Here is a 17,570-nt window from a genome sequence, read left to right as displayed (position 1 = left end):
TCCCCTGGAAGAGAAACTGTTGATTCTCTGATACACCCTCACCTTTTGAGCAAAGTGGTGGTAAGATTAGGTGGACAGAAAGACAAGGGGCCAAGGGAACGAGGGCTTGCTCCCTACTGATAGACGCTTGCTCACTCCTGCAAGGCTGAGAGAAAACTCGCAGAGGCTTCAGGTGTGTTAGTAGGTTTAGAGATTCTTCAAAAGGTCAAGGTCTATTTTGCTTGGAGGTCCTGTTGACAGAGTTGCTTTCCCCAGGTCGAGCTTCCATTGTGGTCAGCTGCTAGGCAGGTCCTTGAGGTTTGACTGCAATCCCAATGCCCCAGGGAAATGGCCAGAAGATAGAGCTGAGAAATGTATTAATAGGGTGTGACCACATGTGAACAAGAATGAGCACCTTTGATGAGATGTGATGAGGTCAGTTCTTTTCAAGAAAATCATGGGTCATCAGAGCCTTTTCTTTTTGCTTAGAGAACTTGCAAAGCAGTAGGTGCTGGCTCAGATGTCATTCCAGAATAGTCACAGGCTGGACACGTGGCCAAAGGCCAAGCCAGCACTCCCTGTGCCTTTGTGTACCTGAGGAAGTGCAAGGAGGCCCCCTTGGCTGGAGCTGAGTGAGGATGATGCCCATGGAGTACACTATTAATATCTAAGAAGCCCTTGGCAGAATAGAGTTTCCTCACTCCTGCTAGAGGATATTTCTGGTCAACAGCATGGTGTTAAGCTGTTATGATGTTGCATGAGTGAGATTTCCACATCTATTCTTTTTTAAATTTAACTCAATTTAAAATGTGAGGGCCCTTCTATTGCTAATCTGTTTTGGCACAGTTTTATTGGCGAACAGTTTTGTTTTATGGCACTAAGGATGCTGCTTCTTTGGAGGAAGACGAATTAGCACAAGTGTGAGATTAGAAAAACAATCTGTGCAGTGGTCAGAGGCAGCCAGGGGTCAACTGGGTGTCTGGGAGAGGGGCAGACACACGTGTGCAAACAGTCTGCTCGTGTCCTGCAGTGCAGCTGTTAATAATGCAGTCACAGACTCATTCCCTGAGGTCCGCGGCTAATTCGAGGGACAAATTTCATGAGATGGGATCGTGTCTAGGAGCTCTGATTCAAATGTACTATAAAATGCTAAAGCTTAAAAAAAGGGTCATTTCAATTACTTTAGATATTCCCATGGTTTCTTCCCTCTTTTAGCAGTAATAGCTGCAGAGAACAGGGGATGGTGCAGGGTATGGGTCAAATGTTCCGGGCTGCTGAGGAATGGCCAGGAGGGAAACCACAGGCATAATTTCTCCTAAACGGACCCCTGAAGTGTGTAGTCAAAGCAGGGACCTCTATGAGTAGTTTTAAAGGCGTTGCCTCTTCTGCTCTGAAGGAAGAGTCCACTTGAATTGTTCTGACCAGATCTTTGTAAACGCTGAACACCACTGTGCCTGATATGGAAATTTACAACTCAAGGAAATAAGAATAATTGAGGATGAAAGAGGAAACCCACGGTTAACTCCCTAAGTTCCCTTTTCAGAGTTATTACCACTTAGGCTTCTCCTTCCTCCTCTTCCTCCTCCTCCTTCTTGCCAGCATTCTAGTGTACTTTGTTCTGTTTTCTAACCAGTTTTCATGTAAAGGAAATGCAGAAAAATACAGCTTTGTGGTTGAATTCAAGCTTTTATGAATTTAACTCTTCGTGCTAATGGGGTGGGAAGTGAAGAGACAAAAAGGCTACAGATTTTGTGATTTTTATATATATATATACATATATATATATATATATATAACATATATTACAGGCAGAGTGGACAGTGAGAGACAGAGAGAGAGAGAGAGAGAGAGAAAGGTCTTCCTTTTGCTGTTGGTTCACCCTCCAATGGCCGCCGTGGCCGGCGCGCTGCGGGCAGCGCACTGCGCCTATCTGAAGGCAGGAGCCAGGAGCCAGGTGCTTCTCCTGGTCTCCCATGGGGTGCAGGGCCCAAGCACTTGGGCCATCCTCCACTGCACTCCTGGGCCACAGCAGAGAGCTGGCCTGGAAGAGGGGCAACCGGGACAGAATCCGGTGCCCCGACTGGGACTAGAACCTGGTGTGCCGGCACTGCTAAGCGGAGGATTAGCCTAGTGAGCCGCGGTGCCGGCCGGATTTTTATATTTTCTTAAGATGAACTTCCAGCTAATTAGTATTTACATTCTGACATGGTCTCCTTATCAGTTCTAAGTATCTGGATAGCCTGGAGGTGTCTTGTCCCAGCTGCAGATAAAGAAACAAAGAAGGATTTGCACTGGGCTGCCTGCTGCTTCCTAGTGGCACTTTTGTCAATGGATATTTGCGGAATATCCAGCCTGTGCACTCTGTCTCATGCTGTAAACTGCATGTTTGAGTCTGGCCCTTGTTTTAAAGATTTTTAACAGACCCTTGGTTTTGTCACTCTGGATCAGAGTCCAGTCTTATGAAATTTGTAGCATGAGAGAAACCATGGCCTGAGAAACACCACCACCTGCCCCCGCCTCTTCCACCCTACTCCTCGGAACAGGAAATAGTGAGAATTAGATGCCGAGTGATCACACCTGTGATTGTAATCATTATTGAGAATATTGCATCCTGGTCTTTCAAAATCCAGCCTGCAAACAAGTCTACACTGTGTCATCTTTACTATCGGAAACCCATTTTAAGTTTTTCCAGAAAAATGGTTGTGATTTTGCATTGTATGACAAGAATCACTAACACAGGTCTTAGAGAAAAGTTGGGGGGGGGGTTCTGTCTCCTTAGAATTGTGTCTGCAAGAGATCAAGACCACCCTGTTTCTTGTTCCACCCATCCTAGACTGGAGCTGAGAATGGCCTTGTGACAGGTTCAGGGCACCTGACAGTGTGGTTCTGATTATCCAATGAGAATCTGGCGAAAGGTGCTTGTTAGGAATGCAGAGTCCCCATCCTTATTTGAGAACCCATTGAATTTTTTGCAGCAGACCGCACAGCAGCATCTTAACCATGATTCCCAGTCGATTCCTGGGAGCCATCACATTTGAAGCCTTTTTTCATAAGCTATTGTTAAAAGAAGAGAGCTCTTATTGAGATGATTCTGAAGCTTTGCTCATAAGTCCAATCTATTGGTAGAAGGCATGAAACACAACACAGCATTTTAGTTGTCTTCTAAGGATGCCATTTGTGGGCCTCAGAACCAGACCCTTGGTTTATTGCCCTGCACATCATGGTCATCTTGGGCATCTTGTGAAGAGTAAAATCTTGGGCTTTGGGTAAAGTACATCGAATACTGGTGTTGTACTTAAGTTCCAGAAATTGTGTAGTTCTCAGAAGAAAGAGTACAGGAAAATTATCTCTGAGATTTCATATCATTTTGTATAGATAGAATGGTTTATGGTTGTACAGACAGGGAGAAGTAGGGGTCTGTTATCTATGGTTTGAGGGTTCCATAATGTATACAGGGAGTTCTATTATGTATATAGGTGATAGATAGATGACGTATTGTGGGAGAGGCTGAATCTGGAGAGGCCTAGAGGAACTTCCTAAGCCTGAAAACCTGTCTTTAAGTTTCAAATCCCTGGTGGTAAACAGCCCAGCCCCAGGGCGCTTTTGCCTAATAATCATTGAGGTGGTATAATAGGAGTGGCTAAAACCCTTTTGTATCACATCACCCCACCCCTTGCCCAATCCGCTGTGTATGCCAGCTATATAAACACCTCCCTTTAACAATAAAGTGAGACCCTGCTTTGACTCCACTCCCCACTGCATCTGATTGTCCCCCCTCCCTCCCCCCGGGGGTTCGGGAAGGCTGAGTGGAGGGTGGCACACTTCCCCTCCTCAGCCAAGGCAAGCTGAGGGCAACCTGCCTAATTCTCTGGCGGTGATGAGGAAGAGTCACCGCAATGCATGCTCAGGCAATGGTCTATGATGCATAGCTATGTGCATTCCATGATGTATAGGTAGGGTTCCAATACGCACAGATGGGGGTAGGGCCTTAAGGTATGAACAGGGAGGGGCCCCATGATACGGAGATGAGGGATGCATGAAGCATAGACAGGGTGGGGTCTGTGATATTAGATTGGGGCTTCCATGGTGTACAGTGAGTGGTCCCTGCTGCACACACAGGGACGGGTCCACAATGTGCAGATTGGATGATTTAATACTACATAGACAGTGTGTCTGTAATGTGTATACAGGGAGAGGCTCTACGATATGTATATTGGGGGTTGCATGATGTACAGACAGCAGGCCCTGATGTTTAGATTGGGGGGGTTCCATGGTATAGAGACAGAGGGAATCCATGAAGTGCATGCAGGGAGGTGTGTCCATGATGCACAGATGGGGGTCCCATGGTGCCAAGGCATACCCATGCTGCAAAACCAGCTTTCCAGATGGAGTGTCGTGTCGGCACACAGCTGGAAGGCAAAGCAGCATTTACAGTGATTTTTGGAATTTTTCTTTTGATTTTTTTCCCCTGAATTCACACCTTGCCAAGACAGGATTCTTATTTAATAAAACTGCCAGTGGTTCTTGGTCCTGAGTCCCATCATCTCGCTTAGCCCCCACCCAGCCCTGGGGTATGCGTTGCAGGGAGGGGAGGGGAGGGGGAAGGATAATGAGCCCCCTGGGACGGCGTGTGCTGTGATGTGATGAATGGCCTGCAACCCACATGCTGCTCCGTGCCCTTCATCATCCAGTCGGGGTGGTTAGTGGACTGTCAGAGAAAAATAATTTAGCAGCTGTGGCTTTAACTGATGTGCTGCATTCTGGGGTCAAATGACTATTACAAAGTAGTAGCGCTGCCTGGTTTCTCCATCGTGAGAGCTCAGGATTGACAGCATGAAAGAAGAAGGCATGGTGCCCAGAATTCACTGACATCCTTCACATTTCACGCGGGTGGGAAGCAAGAGAGCATCAGGGAAGGGGGAGGAAGGACATTTCCTACTAAACAGGGACCTGTCAGGCCTGGCGGAGGACTGCTGAGGCTGTGCCTTCTTTGTGCTTCCGCGTCTCGCTGGCCACACCCACAGTCACTGCTGGGGGACTTCGCAGGGAAGGTGAGCTAACCAACTTCACACCAGAGGCCCCAGGCAACCGCACAGGGGGCTCATACCTCTGCCCAGCCCCACACCCAGCAGCAGGGTGTACAGTGGCTTCCGTGGCTACTGTTGGTAAGCTGAAGGCACAGTGAGGAAGCAGAATAGAAAAAGATGGAGGTGCCAGAGAAGAGAGAGCAACGCTCCAGGAGACCACTAGGAGGTGCACAGGGACGTACATGTAGAAGCTACCCCTCTTCCAGCTTTTCGATTGTGCATTTATTCGAGGACGGATTGAAAGGCAAGAATGATGGGGATTGCGGTCTACACCTCCCCCTACTGTCTTCTTAGAATGATGTTGGGTGTATAATAAATATTTGAACCCTACTGGATGACAGGAGGGTTGAGAGAGCAAGAGAAACAGCCTCCCTTGATTGGAACCCCTTGTACATACTCTAGATCTTCTCTTGTCTAGCTCTGCTGGAAGTAGGACGTGGTCAGCTTTGCCCATTGCCTGCCCATGCCTGCTTAGAATCACATGAATATTGAATGAAGGCATGGATAAATGAGTGCTCAAACCCAGCCCCGAATCCAAACGAAGGGACCACGGGTACCACCGTCACGCACTCTGGATCCTTAGGCAGTATCGTGAAGCAGTATCTGAAGTTTTGGTGATACCCTTCATTCTCCAACAGATTTATGATATCCCAGGGCAAAATAATGGATTCTATTCTAGGTGATATGATGTGACGGTAGCGATTCCAGCCATAACTTATAATTATTGAGTACTTACCAGGAATCCCTCACCAGGCTAAGTGCTTTTTAACTATGTAAAATGTTTCTTTCCTTGATTGATGCCCAAAATGAATAAAGATAATTTTCTGTATCTCCTACATTAGTGATGCCCACAAATAATCTTCAGAATGATAAAAGAAAAGACAATTTGCATAAATAAGCAATTAGAAGAACAGGCAGAATAAGGTTGCTTTAAATGGTGTGAGAATATTTTCTAATGCAAGTGGAGCACTCGAGTTTCCAGTCAGAAAGTTGTGCATAAAGGGGCCATAGAGATGATGATGTTGGACTGGTACAGTGAGACTCCAGTCCCTAATTCTGACTTCTGGCTTCCTGTGCCTTCCACTGTGTTTCTCCCTGCACACACTTGCACCCTGCCTGGGCCCAGGAGTGTGGGAGTCTCCCCAGGCCTTCATTCAAGACCATGGAGGTACCAACTTCCAATAGGACAACTCATTCCTTGGCTTTCCCAAGTCTCCTTGGCAAAACAGTCAATCCAGACCGTCACACCGAACACAACCATTTTGCCCCATGCTCCTTTCTTCTGGTGGCAGAGAAAGCAAATTACCACGCGGCCTGGAGAATGTAGCCAGCCCTTCCCGCAGCGTGCCCCTCTCAGTGGGATAGAAGCACCTTCTGCCCAGCCCTGCTTGATTCCTTACCCTCGGGTGGCCCTTGCCCCCGGGGTACCATCCCCCCAGCTGCACACATTCTCCCACCACCCCTGCCAAGTTGCAGCGTGGACATTCTCTTTTCCTCAATTCACAAGATTCTCCTTCTGCAACCCCTGCAAGTTCTCTTAGTAAGGTTAGGGCGGGACCTTTGCCAGAAGGAGAGGGTGTGGGGGCTGGAAGGGGAGGTGTGGGGCTGCACTCTGCTCACAAGCATCAGAGGACAGAGGCCTGCCCACTTCTCTGTCACTGGCAGAGCAAACCCCAGGTCACATCCTTCCCAGCATCCTTCTGCCTGGCGGGCAGCTACCTGAGAAGTCTCACCTGTGGCAAGAGGTTACTTTTACTCCTGCTGGGAGTGTGGCCCGGCAGCCGGATGTCGAAGAGGGCCTGCAGGGCGGCCTGCGCGGCTTGGCCCTTGGCCAGCTTCTTGCTGCGTCCCGAGCCTTCGAACGTCCTCCCGTCCACGCACACGGCCATGACAAAGCTCTTGGCCCTCGGCTTCTCGGCCGTCTCCGAGAGGCACACGTACCGCAGACCGGAGCGCAGCTCGTTCAGCACCACCACTGGGTTCCTCTCCCCTGGGGCCGTTGGGGCCGGCCTGGGCCTGTCTGGCCGGGCCTGGCCCATCAGGTCCAGGGTATGGTAGAGCAGCCGCCCGTGCCGGTAGGCAGTGGACAGCAGCTCGGTGTCGACGGGGCGGCAGACTGGGTAGTCCTCATTCGGTGTGGACGGCTCAAACTCCTTGAACAGCGTGTCTGGGAAGTCGGCCTGGTCCGAGGTGAAGTCCGTACACGGGCTTGTGCCACTGCCCATGGCCAGGTGTGCCTGGCAAGCGTTGGGGAACTGCACGAAGGACTTCAGTGCCAGCTCCGCTGCTCGCATCTTCGCTTTTTTCTTGGTGGGCCCCGTGCCCTCAAAGGTGAGGCCGTTCACTTCTACCGCCACTGCAAAGACCGGGGCATGCACCGGGCCCGTCTGCGACACCATCCGGTACTGCAGGCCCGGCTTCAGTTCGTGCAGCTGGACCAGGGCGTTCTTGGGGGTCACTGACCATGAGAGCTTCTTCCAGATCAGCTGGAGTTTGCACAAGTGGCCCCCGTTCCCTTCCTCCAGGGGTCTTTTCCTTTTTATGCTGGGTGCACCACCTCTTGCCCAGTCTCCAGGAGGAGGGGGCCTCATCCCCAGGTTGCTGACATTGCGGTTTTCCTTCACTTCGGCACTGCTGGTACCTGGAGGGGAGAACAAATTAGTCAAGACCCAGGGGCACTGGCCGGTGGCTAATGTCAGATTCCATCACCAGTGACCTTACTGCAAACTTGGAATCTACACACACAAAGCTCTTGCCATCAGCACCACAAACCAGGGCTGTGAACTGCTCTATTGGCCGGTGCTGGCTGGAATGGCTATGGAGACAAATTGTCCATGAAGAACAAGAGGGGCAGGCATTGTGGCATAGTGCCTGCAAGGCCAGCATCTCACGTGGGTGCCAGTTGGTGTTTCACTTGCTTTATTTCAGATCTAGCTCCCTGCTGATGGCCTGGGAAAAGCAGCAGAAGATGGCCCAAGGGCGTGGGCCCCTGCCATTCACGTAGGAGACCCAGATGAAGCCCTTGGCTCCTGGCTTTAGCCTGGCCCAGCCCTGGCTATTGCGGCCATCTGGGGAGTGAACCAGCAGGTGGAAGACCTTTCTCTCTGTCTCTACCTCTCCCTCTGTAATTCTGTCTTCTAAAAAAAAACCTTAAACAAAAAAAGAAGGACCCAGTTCTTGGGGAGCTGTGCTTGAGAACAGCGAGGAGGAATATATATGGGTGAGGAATGTGTCCTGCTCATCGCATCCCCATCTGCTGCTGTAACTGGGTTGGATGTCCCCAACCCTGAGGCAACCTCCCCTGTCTGCCAGTGCTGTCTCCAACACCAAATGGACACGTGGCCACATTAAAGATCAGAGAGGCCTGTCCCATGGTGGGCGTATGAAGTCTTCCCACCCGCTGTTGCAGCCTGCAGGCTCAGTGCCCAGTGCTCCATGGACCTAAACCGCCAGCACTAAGGCCCACAGCTCTTCTGCATCATGCATCGTGGTCTCCAACCTCAAAGAGACTTTCTCAAAACCCGACCTCCTCGTTCAGAACCAGAGGTGAGAAAAGCTGGTGTCTCCTGAGCTCTCTGTGAAGGGAATGGCTAGGGCTGACCGAGTCCGGTGCAGTGACCTGCCCCCGAATACCCTCATGCTGCCTGTTTTGGTACCTGGTTATTTAGAGTTTAGCACGCTGTTTGTTGATAAGTTAGTGACAGGGCTGAGTCGTGGTGACAGCAATGATGTGACCTCACTTGAATTATTGACCACCTGACCCTGTGCAGAAAGTGTTTTTTGACCCTGTTCCAGATAAAACAACCCACTGGGATCTCTCAGATCATACATGCTAGGACGTGTCCTTTATGCCTCCTCTGAAATGTGGTTCTCTGACTTCACTATTGGGTTTACCTAGAGCTTCTGAATAGCTGATAAGTCCAGGTCCTTCAGTGCTCTGGGTAGGCCACACTGGCACTGTAAATAAAACGCTCATTCTCATGTAGTGGGGTGGGAACCACAGGTCTGAATGGGTGCAGTGGAGACACTCCAGGCAGCCCAGGGCGGCAGCTCAGCTGCAGCACGGTGCCCTCAAATCCTCTACCTGACAGCAGCACCCGTCTACTCCTTTGATTTCTTCTCCTGGAATTTTTGCTACCTCAATATGTAGACAAACATGAAAAATGTGATATGTTTTTAAGGACATATATCAACAGAATGGTGGTAATGAATATAAGTACGTCTTCAAAAAGCATTTTGGGAACAGCAAATCAGAATAAAGAAACACATTCCCTCAGTAATACTGCTGACCCCTTAGCACACAAAGCAGACATGGAAAAACATGCCCATTGCAGCCTAGTTTTGCAAATGTGAGAACTGATAACCAAACTCCCATAGACAGAGGAATGGTGAATAAGTTGTGGTATAACCATACTACAGATTACAATATGGAAGTTACATATACCTGTGTGCAAAACCAACATAGATGAATCTCAAAAATACAATGTTAGATGAGAAAATCAATTTGCAACATAATTCATAGATTGAAATATCATTGATATAGATTATATGAATACTAGCATTATAGATTATTTGGGTAGCCCTATGTATGTGGTAAAGCTGTAGATACATGCATAATAAAGATACACCCCAACCTGTACTGAGAAAGGGAGAGAAATGAGGGGTCAGAGAGCAACTTCGTTTGTATATGTAATGTTTTATTTCTTTTGTACAAATGACCCGATGTAGATTTAACAGGATCATTATTTGCTAAATGTAGGTGAAAGATGCATTTAAAGATAATTGAATTTTTCTGGCCAGGTCATCTTGGACTAATGTTCTCTGATAAAGCTATTCCATTTAGAAATCAGTAGTGGATTGCCACACGCCTTACTGAATCTCTGTTGCCTTTTACTCATGGGTATGCTTCTGGAATGCTAAACTCATGGATCTATTGCAAAATATTCTGAAATTTCTGATAATGAGAAGTACTGTTATCTTTTATGGAGCCCTATCAAGTTCTGGGTCTCCCACCCAGAACCTAGACTGTGCTATGTTTCTTATATCTGAAATCAGTGCCAGGGGTGGGCATTATGAAAAGCACTTTGTTGGTGAGGAGTCTGAGGTCCAAAGAGCAGAGATGGTTTCCTGGTGCTGTGTATTTTGCAAACTGCTGGAGCTGTGATTCAGTCCCAGGAATCTCAAATCCCCTCCTCTGTGTTGTTGCTGCAAAGGTGATTTTCATGGAACTGAAGAATCTCATCATCTCCTGACTGTTGTACAGTAACACCCTTTTCTGGGCTGGCTGGAGGACATTGATGAAGCTCATCCTGTAGGCTGTGCCCAGCGTGTGATGGGTTCATGAGCTGAGGTGGCCAGAGAAGACCACTCCCAGGTTTTCCTTTCTGCATCTTCAGTGTGTCCCAAAGACTTGGAGGTCTGAGCTCTGAGAGGGTCGGGGGCAGGTTGTGAATGAGGTTAATCTTGTTAAGTGAGTGGAAACTTGGGGGGTGATTTTTACAGCCAACTCATAACTTAAAAACAGACATTGAGTGCGTGTCTGGGTGTTGATGCAGAGATACATTTCCCTCCAATGGTTGGGAAGTGGGGCTGAGATGAGACCTGGCTGACTTGGTACCACTCTCTCCATCCCTTGGTTTATGGCATTGAAATGAGAGAATAATAAGGAAAAAATGCAAATTCAAAAGCACAAAAGAAGCCTTTGAAAAATCAGGTGACTTTGGGAGGTATCCTGACACTTGAGGATATTTTTTTGGAGTTGCTTGCTGCCTGCCCACTTATCTTGGGGTGAGCCAGTTGGCCACGCAGCCATGACTGTCACCACCATCTCTATCAAGAGGCAAATCAGCTTTCATGAGAATGTTCTGGCAAAAGGCGCTGGGCCTTGTTTTGGAAGTGTTTCCTGTTAAAAACTCAACTTCTCACTAGTTGATGTTTCTAAATTGTGAAGTATTTCTCTTATTTATTTTTTATTTGCTCTTTTTATTCCTACAGGTTTTTTTTTTCTAAAGAAGCATTAAATTTGGAGAGGTAGCTTTGTTCAAAAGTACAAATCTGAGAGCTTTGTAGGTTATGGGTATGTAATATTCAGTTACAATCTGTTTTGGTAGAAATAATTACCTTCCTTGTAGCAAGCACTGAGTCTCAACCATTATTGTTAATCGTCCCATACTTTGGATCCAGATGCAATGAGCTCCACCACTTAGGGTATTTTAGGTCTATGAGTAGTAGATCATATTAACCGCATGATTTCCCAATTGAACTTAAAGAAAAAACTCAAACAACTCAACACTCAACTCCCCACTCCAGATTGCCTGGAACTTGCTTGGAGCTCTCTAATCTCTTACTGATTTCTCACAGTGCGAGGGTTTAATTAAGGTTGCTAATGTGATTAAGTGGCCAACATATCAGATGATCTCTATGGTACCCCAGAGTAGCAGAACTCACAAACCAATGCTTTTCTCTCTACCTGTGTGGAATTCATGTTATTTCAGGCTCCTTTCTTCCACAACTCCTGGTTTCCTATGGTCGTTGTCATTAACGTTTTCCATGGCATAAAGCCTGATGATCAGAATGTGGCATAGGAACCCCTTTCGTAGTAGCCAGTAATCAATAAAAATTGCTGACATGTGCAGACTTCTGCATCTTGTCCTAGACACACTGCTAGAATCTCTGAAGGGACTACTACCCACTCGTTTTGGTGAACCACTGATTTGAGGTCAGAGCCCTTTCCTCAGGCACAAATGCTCTGTTTAATTGGATTGTTGAGTCAAGCAAGGGCTGCTGAGCTCATCCATGGCTTGGGCTGTAGTCGATGTCCTAGCAGCCACAGGACGTGGGATGGTACAGTGGCCACTGCAAGGACCCCAGAGCCAATCAGGCACCATCTTAGTAATTCATGCATGTGTGACTTTGGGCAGGTCACTCCACCTGCCCAAGCTCCATTTATTAAAGACACAAAATGATGATTGCAATGGTTTTTGTCTTGGGTTAGGAAGTGTCGTTATACTCTTAAATATGTATGTATAAAATACATGGGGGAAAATACAGACCCTTGAAATAGTCCTGCTATGACCATTGTTGGCTCTAGGGAAGGGACAGAACCCAGTGAGCTTGCCTTTGTGGCAGGACCCTCCCCTTCCCTCTCCCTCCCCGTTTCCTTCTCTCCCTCTCTCCTTCTCTCCTCCTCCTCCCTCTCCCCCTCCCTCTCCCCCTCTCTCCCTCTCTTTCTCTTCCTCTCCCCCTCCCTCTCCCTCTTTCCCTCTCCCCACCCCCCAACTCCAATTCTACTTGAAGATGCCTGGAGCCAAGTTATGGCAAAGCTCAGATGTCCTGCTGGCATTTTGCTGTAACAATTCTCTGTGAGCTTTCCACAGGACTCCAACTCCAATTTTACATATTAACATTTTCCTCTTCCACATGGAAGGTATTAAGTGCATTACACTCCCTGCCTCTGACCCAGGAAATTATACTCATTTTTTTTCTCCATTTAGTTAATAGATTTCACACATGCAATTGTCATATATAATAGCCTAGAGATAAAATGTCAGGAGCCTAAGAAAGCTCTCAATCCTAAATACAGACATGAGCAGCTACTTGTCTATGCACATGTTGCTGAGATTATGGTACCACAGATGCAGAGGGCTTGGTTGTCTCCCAGCCCTGTCCTCTACTTCCTGTTCTTGGGGTTCATGAACATACCAGGCTGCTCCTGGGCTGTGAGGGGAGACTGGGACTGCCTGTTCCTCTCTTTGTTGCCCTGTGGCAAATACCCCCTTTGGGACCCATCCCAAACCTTTAACCCTTTCCCTAAATATTTCTGGGTGTCCTTAAGCCCATTCGGTATATATCCATTGACTGAGTAAGAGAATAGATTTTTGGTGTTTTCTCTCTCTCTCTCTCTCACACACACACACATGTACACATATGTACACACACACACCTACACACACATATGACAAAATGGAAGGTGATGGCTGGGTTAATCTGCTTGATTATTATAACCATTATCTCATTATATATAGGAGGGTATCTAAAAAAGTTGACATTATATAATTAGGAGATAGATTTAGTTTGATGCAAAATCTTCAAAAAGTTCATAAAACTGCATGTTATGAGTAAACTATTATTGGATTTCAAAATTTGCACTATATATTTAGCTTTTGTTTCCATTTTTCCACAAAATTTTTGATGCTCTTCCATATGGATATCAAAGCATCATGCTGACACCTTAAATGTATACAATAAAACACATAGACAATGGTAAATTTTGACTCAACTTCACACAGACTGATTAGTCCAAGAGATGGCAGTTCTATTCTTTAGCCCAAGAGATGGCCAGTTCTGCTCTTTAGCCCAAGAGCTGGCCAGTTCTGCTCTTTCTTCTGCAGAGCTGAGCAATGAGCTCACAGAGCTGAGCAATGAGCTCCTCTAAGTCTGATCCAGTGCAGGCAAGCCCAAGCTTTTCTCTGACTGTCACTCTCCAGGACTCAGTCTTCTCCTGGAAAGCACTTTCCAAACTCCACAGAATTGTGCGTGGGCATATTTGTCTCAGGAGCACAGTGTGAATTCCAGCTGATAGGGGATTCTGAACCTCATACACTTACCATGTGGTTCCCAAATAGATGGTCCAGTATGGAGTGTGTGAGGATTATGTGTGTAGAAGTTTGACATGGCCTATCACATGCACTCAGAATGTGTGTTTTGTTGTTCTGTGTTGGTGGATCATGATCACTGAAGACTGAGGTAGCAAAGAGGAAGATGCTGGGAATTGCCTCCTAGGATTCTCCCAGAAGTTCTGGGATTATAGGATTGGGGGACCTATGTGACAAAAGTGATTTAATTCTGAGTATGCATGTTGTATATATGCAGCAATTCAGACAGACACTTCATAACAAGATAGAAAAATTAGTGAATCCTTTCATCCTAGTCTGGAATTCATTCTCCCAAATAATCATTATTCCTGCCAATCATAACTTGCAGACTTATAATATGTTAGAGCTGGGAGAAATTCTGCAAGAAATACATTTCTTTACCCAGGGGGCAGACTGGAACTACCTGTCATGCCAGCTACAAATCAGGGTTCGCTTAAAGTTTTGCCATCCCCAGTCCCCACCCCGGCCGTGTCTCTTTCTCGCTCTATGCATCTTTCTCTATTTCTCATCTAGCTCTTTCGTTCTGTGTTTCTTGTTCTGTCTCTGTCTCTCTTCTTACTGTCTCTCTCTCTTATACACACACACACACACACTCCACCTTTTAAGGCACTCTGTATGGAAGCCATGCGTCACTATCAATGCCCAGAGGGTTCTAGCAGGGAAACAGTGAGTGCATATTAGAGACATAGAGAGAGAGGGAGAGAGCCAGAGAGGAGAGAGAGACAGAGAACACATCAGCTCTGCAGGAAATGCTGGGAGGCAGACAGAGGGCACAATGCTATGGCAACCCAGATGTGGGGACCAGGCAACACATACCAACCTCACTGCCCACACTGGGAGTTGGATTACATTTCTGCTCACTTGAAAATTTTTGATTTGGATTCCAAACACCTTGCATCATGAAACCCAGTCCCAGAGAGGCTGTGTGGGTGGTGCCCCAAGTGACCACAGCCATGTGCACCTGCCTCCTGCCTCAGACACCAGCAGATCATCATGTCCTTCAAGATATCAGAAAATGAGACATCCATGAACTGTGGCATCCATAAGCTAAGGCCTTTCCAAAGAGTTGCATGTGTCTTTCTATTTAGAAAAAAAAGCAGGCAAATAACTTCAAATTGCATTAGATCAATACCATAAGCATCAGTAACAGAACAATCATGAGCAATTTGAAGACTGCCAGGAACTAAAAGAAAATGTTGAAATTGGGGAAGCGTCTGTACAGGAAACTGTAAAACGAAGTGATTTCCACTGTGCTTCTCTCACATGGACTTCTATCCTGAGCTCCCTAAGTACATTAGCTCATTTGACAAACAGTGTCAGCAAACGTACTGCTAAGTTGAAGGGTTTCACGCATTGAAGAATTGCATTTGGGGAGAAAGAACAGCATTTTACAGTCACGGCTGTGCTTAAATGTTTGTTTTCCATGTGAAATATATTCTGCTGGGTTCACTAATTTGATGACCTATGCTGCTTTCACTCAGAAGTGTAGTAGGTTGGGGTCCTTGGATGGGGTCTCATTGCCTCGGATGGTGTTTAGATGCCTGTGCTTGCTTGTGACTTTATGTCTCTTCCTCCCCCACTGGCTCCCTTTAGTGCCGGCATCCTCTGCCTGGTCATTATGCACTCCTGGCTTCCCCTCACGGGCCGGCAATATTGGGGTCACCTGCATCACTAATGACAACACCGACCGTATCCATGGGTCTGAAGGGCTCCAGAGAATCAGCCATGCGATGTGCCACGCTGCATTGGAAGAGATAACATTGTTCCTGCTGAAGGTTATTCAGCTGCCAAACAGCTCCAGTGGTAAAGAAAAAAGAGCAATCTTGCTTCAACATGGACTGACTGATGGGAGAAAGGCAGGCAGCCTGGATTCCCTACCCAGACAAGAAGAAGGACACGGTGTGTAGTGGGTCTGACACCAGCCAGCTGTGTCAGAAGGCAAGCCAGGAGAGTCTTTGGGCTGGGGTTTGTGGATTGCAGGATGGTGCTGGTGCTTTACATAGGGGCATGATGATGCATTGGGATGGACAGCCTCTGCACGATGTCTCCTTCAAAGACTAATCACACACGACCCCATGAAGCTGTGCCTGCTTTTTTGTAGGACTCAGGGAGAAAAAACTACAAAAGGCAGGGAGACTTCCTCCCACCTGCTCCCCAAGGGCACAGGATGTGAACTTGGCAGGCTAACAGCTTTGGCCTGAGTCATTCCTAGTGGGACCTGCTAGTAGTCAGTGGGGAGTGACATGTGCAAATTGGACAGCAGCTCATTGCTCCTCAGTGTTCCCAAGAAAACTTTTCAGAGTTAACCGCCAAGGCAGACAAGTCTTAAACATCTGGAATGGAATGAAAGACTCTTAGCCTATCCTCCACCTCGTGATGGTGGGAGCCTCCTAGACATGGATACAATACCACACATATACTGCAAACATACACACATACAGACACGGCACACACACACCCCATTTGTACACTCATGCACACTCAGTATATTAGTATATACACACTCTACATGCACAAAGAAGTCTGTTTCTACCTTCCAGGGGTATTTGGATAACAAATTGATAAGACTACAATTGTGATGCTGGAGAGAATTAGTTAGGCATGTCCAGTTCATTTGGACAGATCTCCTTGAACAATCTATGAAATTAGAATTTTTTTTAAGAAAATCAAAAGTATCTATATAAAGGAGGACAATGCATTCATTGATTGAAAATGATATTTCCTGGAGCCAGCATGGTGGTGCATCAGGTTAAGCCTGATACTCCCCAAATAATCTCTCTTCTCTCTCTCCTCCCTCCCTCTCTCTCTCTCTCTCTCTCTCTCTCTCTCACACACACACACACACACACACACGAGTGCTGTTCACTCCGGGCTCTCCTTACTGGTCTCAGAACCCCTTCCCTAAAGCATCGTGACCTGGCTATGCTGTTTTTGGCTCCTGTCCAGGTACATGCACCAGAGGCATTTCACAAGGGAGACTACAGCCCAGCTCCTTCCTTGTGAAATAGTTGTACAAACCATGTTCTAAGACACTGTGATCTCATTCATCTTCTTTCCTTTTTAGTGGAGGGGAAAACAAAGGAAAGGGAAAAGGAGTCATACAAGAAAGTGGGTTTATTTCCTGTAAACCCGGGGATTCTCAGTCACAAGGACATTACTGATACTTCTTCCCCTTCAGGTAAGGGTGGAACTCCAGTAAGAATGAGATTCTAACTGAAGAGCAGACAAATGAGACTGTAGATGAGGGTGGAACTTCAGGTGATTCTGGTGAGATTGGGAATGCAGTTAGGGTGGAACCCTAAGTCAGGATGAGAGTCCAAGTGAGCATAGGGTTGCAGGAGAGGTGGGGCTGCAGATGAGGACATGACTCGAGATGAGGATAGGATTCCAGGTGAGGATGGCCTGACATGCGGACAGATTCTGGATAGTAGTGGTACTTCACCTAAGCACGGGACTGCAGGTGCAGATATGAGTGTGGGTGAGGATGGATGACAGGTGGAGATGGGACACCAGGCATGATGAGACTCTGGATGACGATGGGAGTGCAGGTAAGGTAAATGCCAGGTTAGCGTGGACTTCAGGTGCAGGGATTCCACGTGAGGATGACACTGAAGGTGAGGATATGTCTGCAGGTAAAGATGGATCTAAAGGCAGGAATGGGAAACTGGATGCAGATGAGATTGGGGTGAGGCTGGGACTGCAGGTAAGGGTGGATTCCAGGTCAGGGTGGGAATGCAGATTTAGATGGGGTTCTGGGTGAGGATGAGTGGAGGGTAAATTCCAACTTAGTGACTTACTAAAGGTGAAAGTGGGACTGCAGGTGAGGATAGGGACCCAGAGAGAACGATAT

The 17,570-nt window shown here is 47.2% G+C and overlaps 1 protein-coding gene across 2 annotated transcripts in view; it reads right to left on the bottom strand.

The window, feature by feature from the left end:
- Positions 1 to 17,570, bottom strand: part of ADARB2 (adenosine deaminase RNA specific B2 (inactive)) — a 571,117-nt gene that overhangs the window by 171,941 nt on the left and 381,606 nt on the right. For both annotated transcript variants that reach the window (XM_051832433.2, XM_051832432.2), the window contains one exon: positions 6,800 to 7,707. In XM_051832433.2, the coding sequence (XP_051688393.1) occupies positions 6,800 to 7,707 (908 nt within the window). The remainder of the gene's footprint in view (positions 1 to 6,799; positions 7,708 to 17,570) is intronic.

This window comes from Oryctolagus cuniculus, chromosome 13 (assembly GCF_964237555.1).
Source record: "Oryctolagus cuniculus chromosome 13, mOryCun1.1, whole genome shotgun sequence".
Lineage (NCBI taxonomy): Eukaryota > Metazoa > Chordata > Mammalia > Lagomorpha > Leporidae > Oryctolagus > Oryctolagus cuniculus.
Note: the sequence above shows the minus strand (reverse complement) of the source record. Positions and strands in the feature narration are given on the sequence as shown.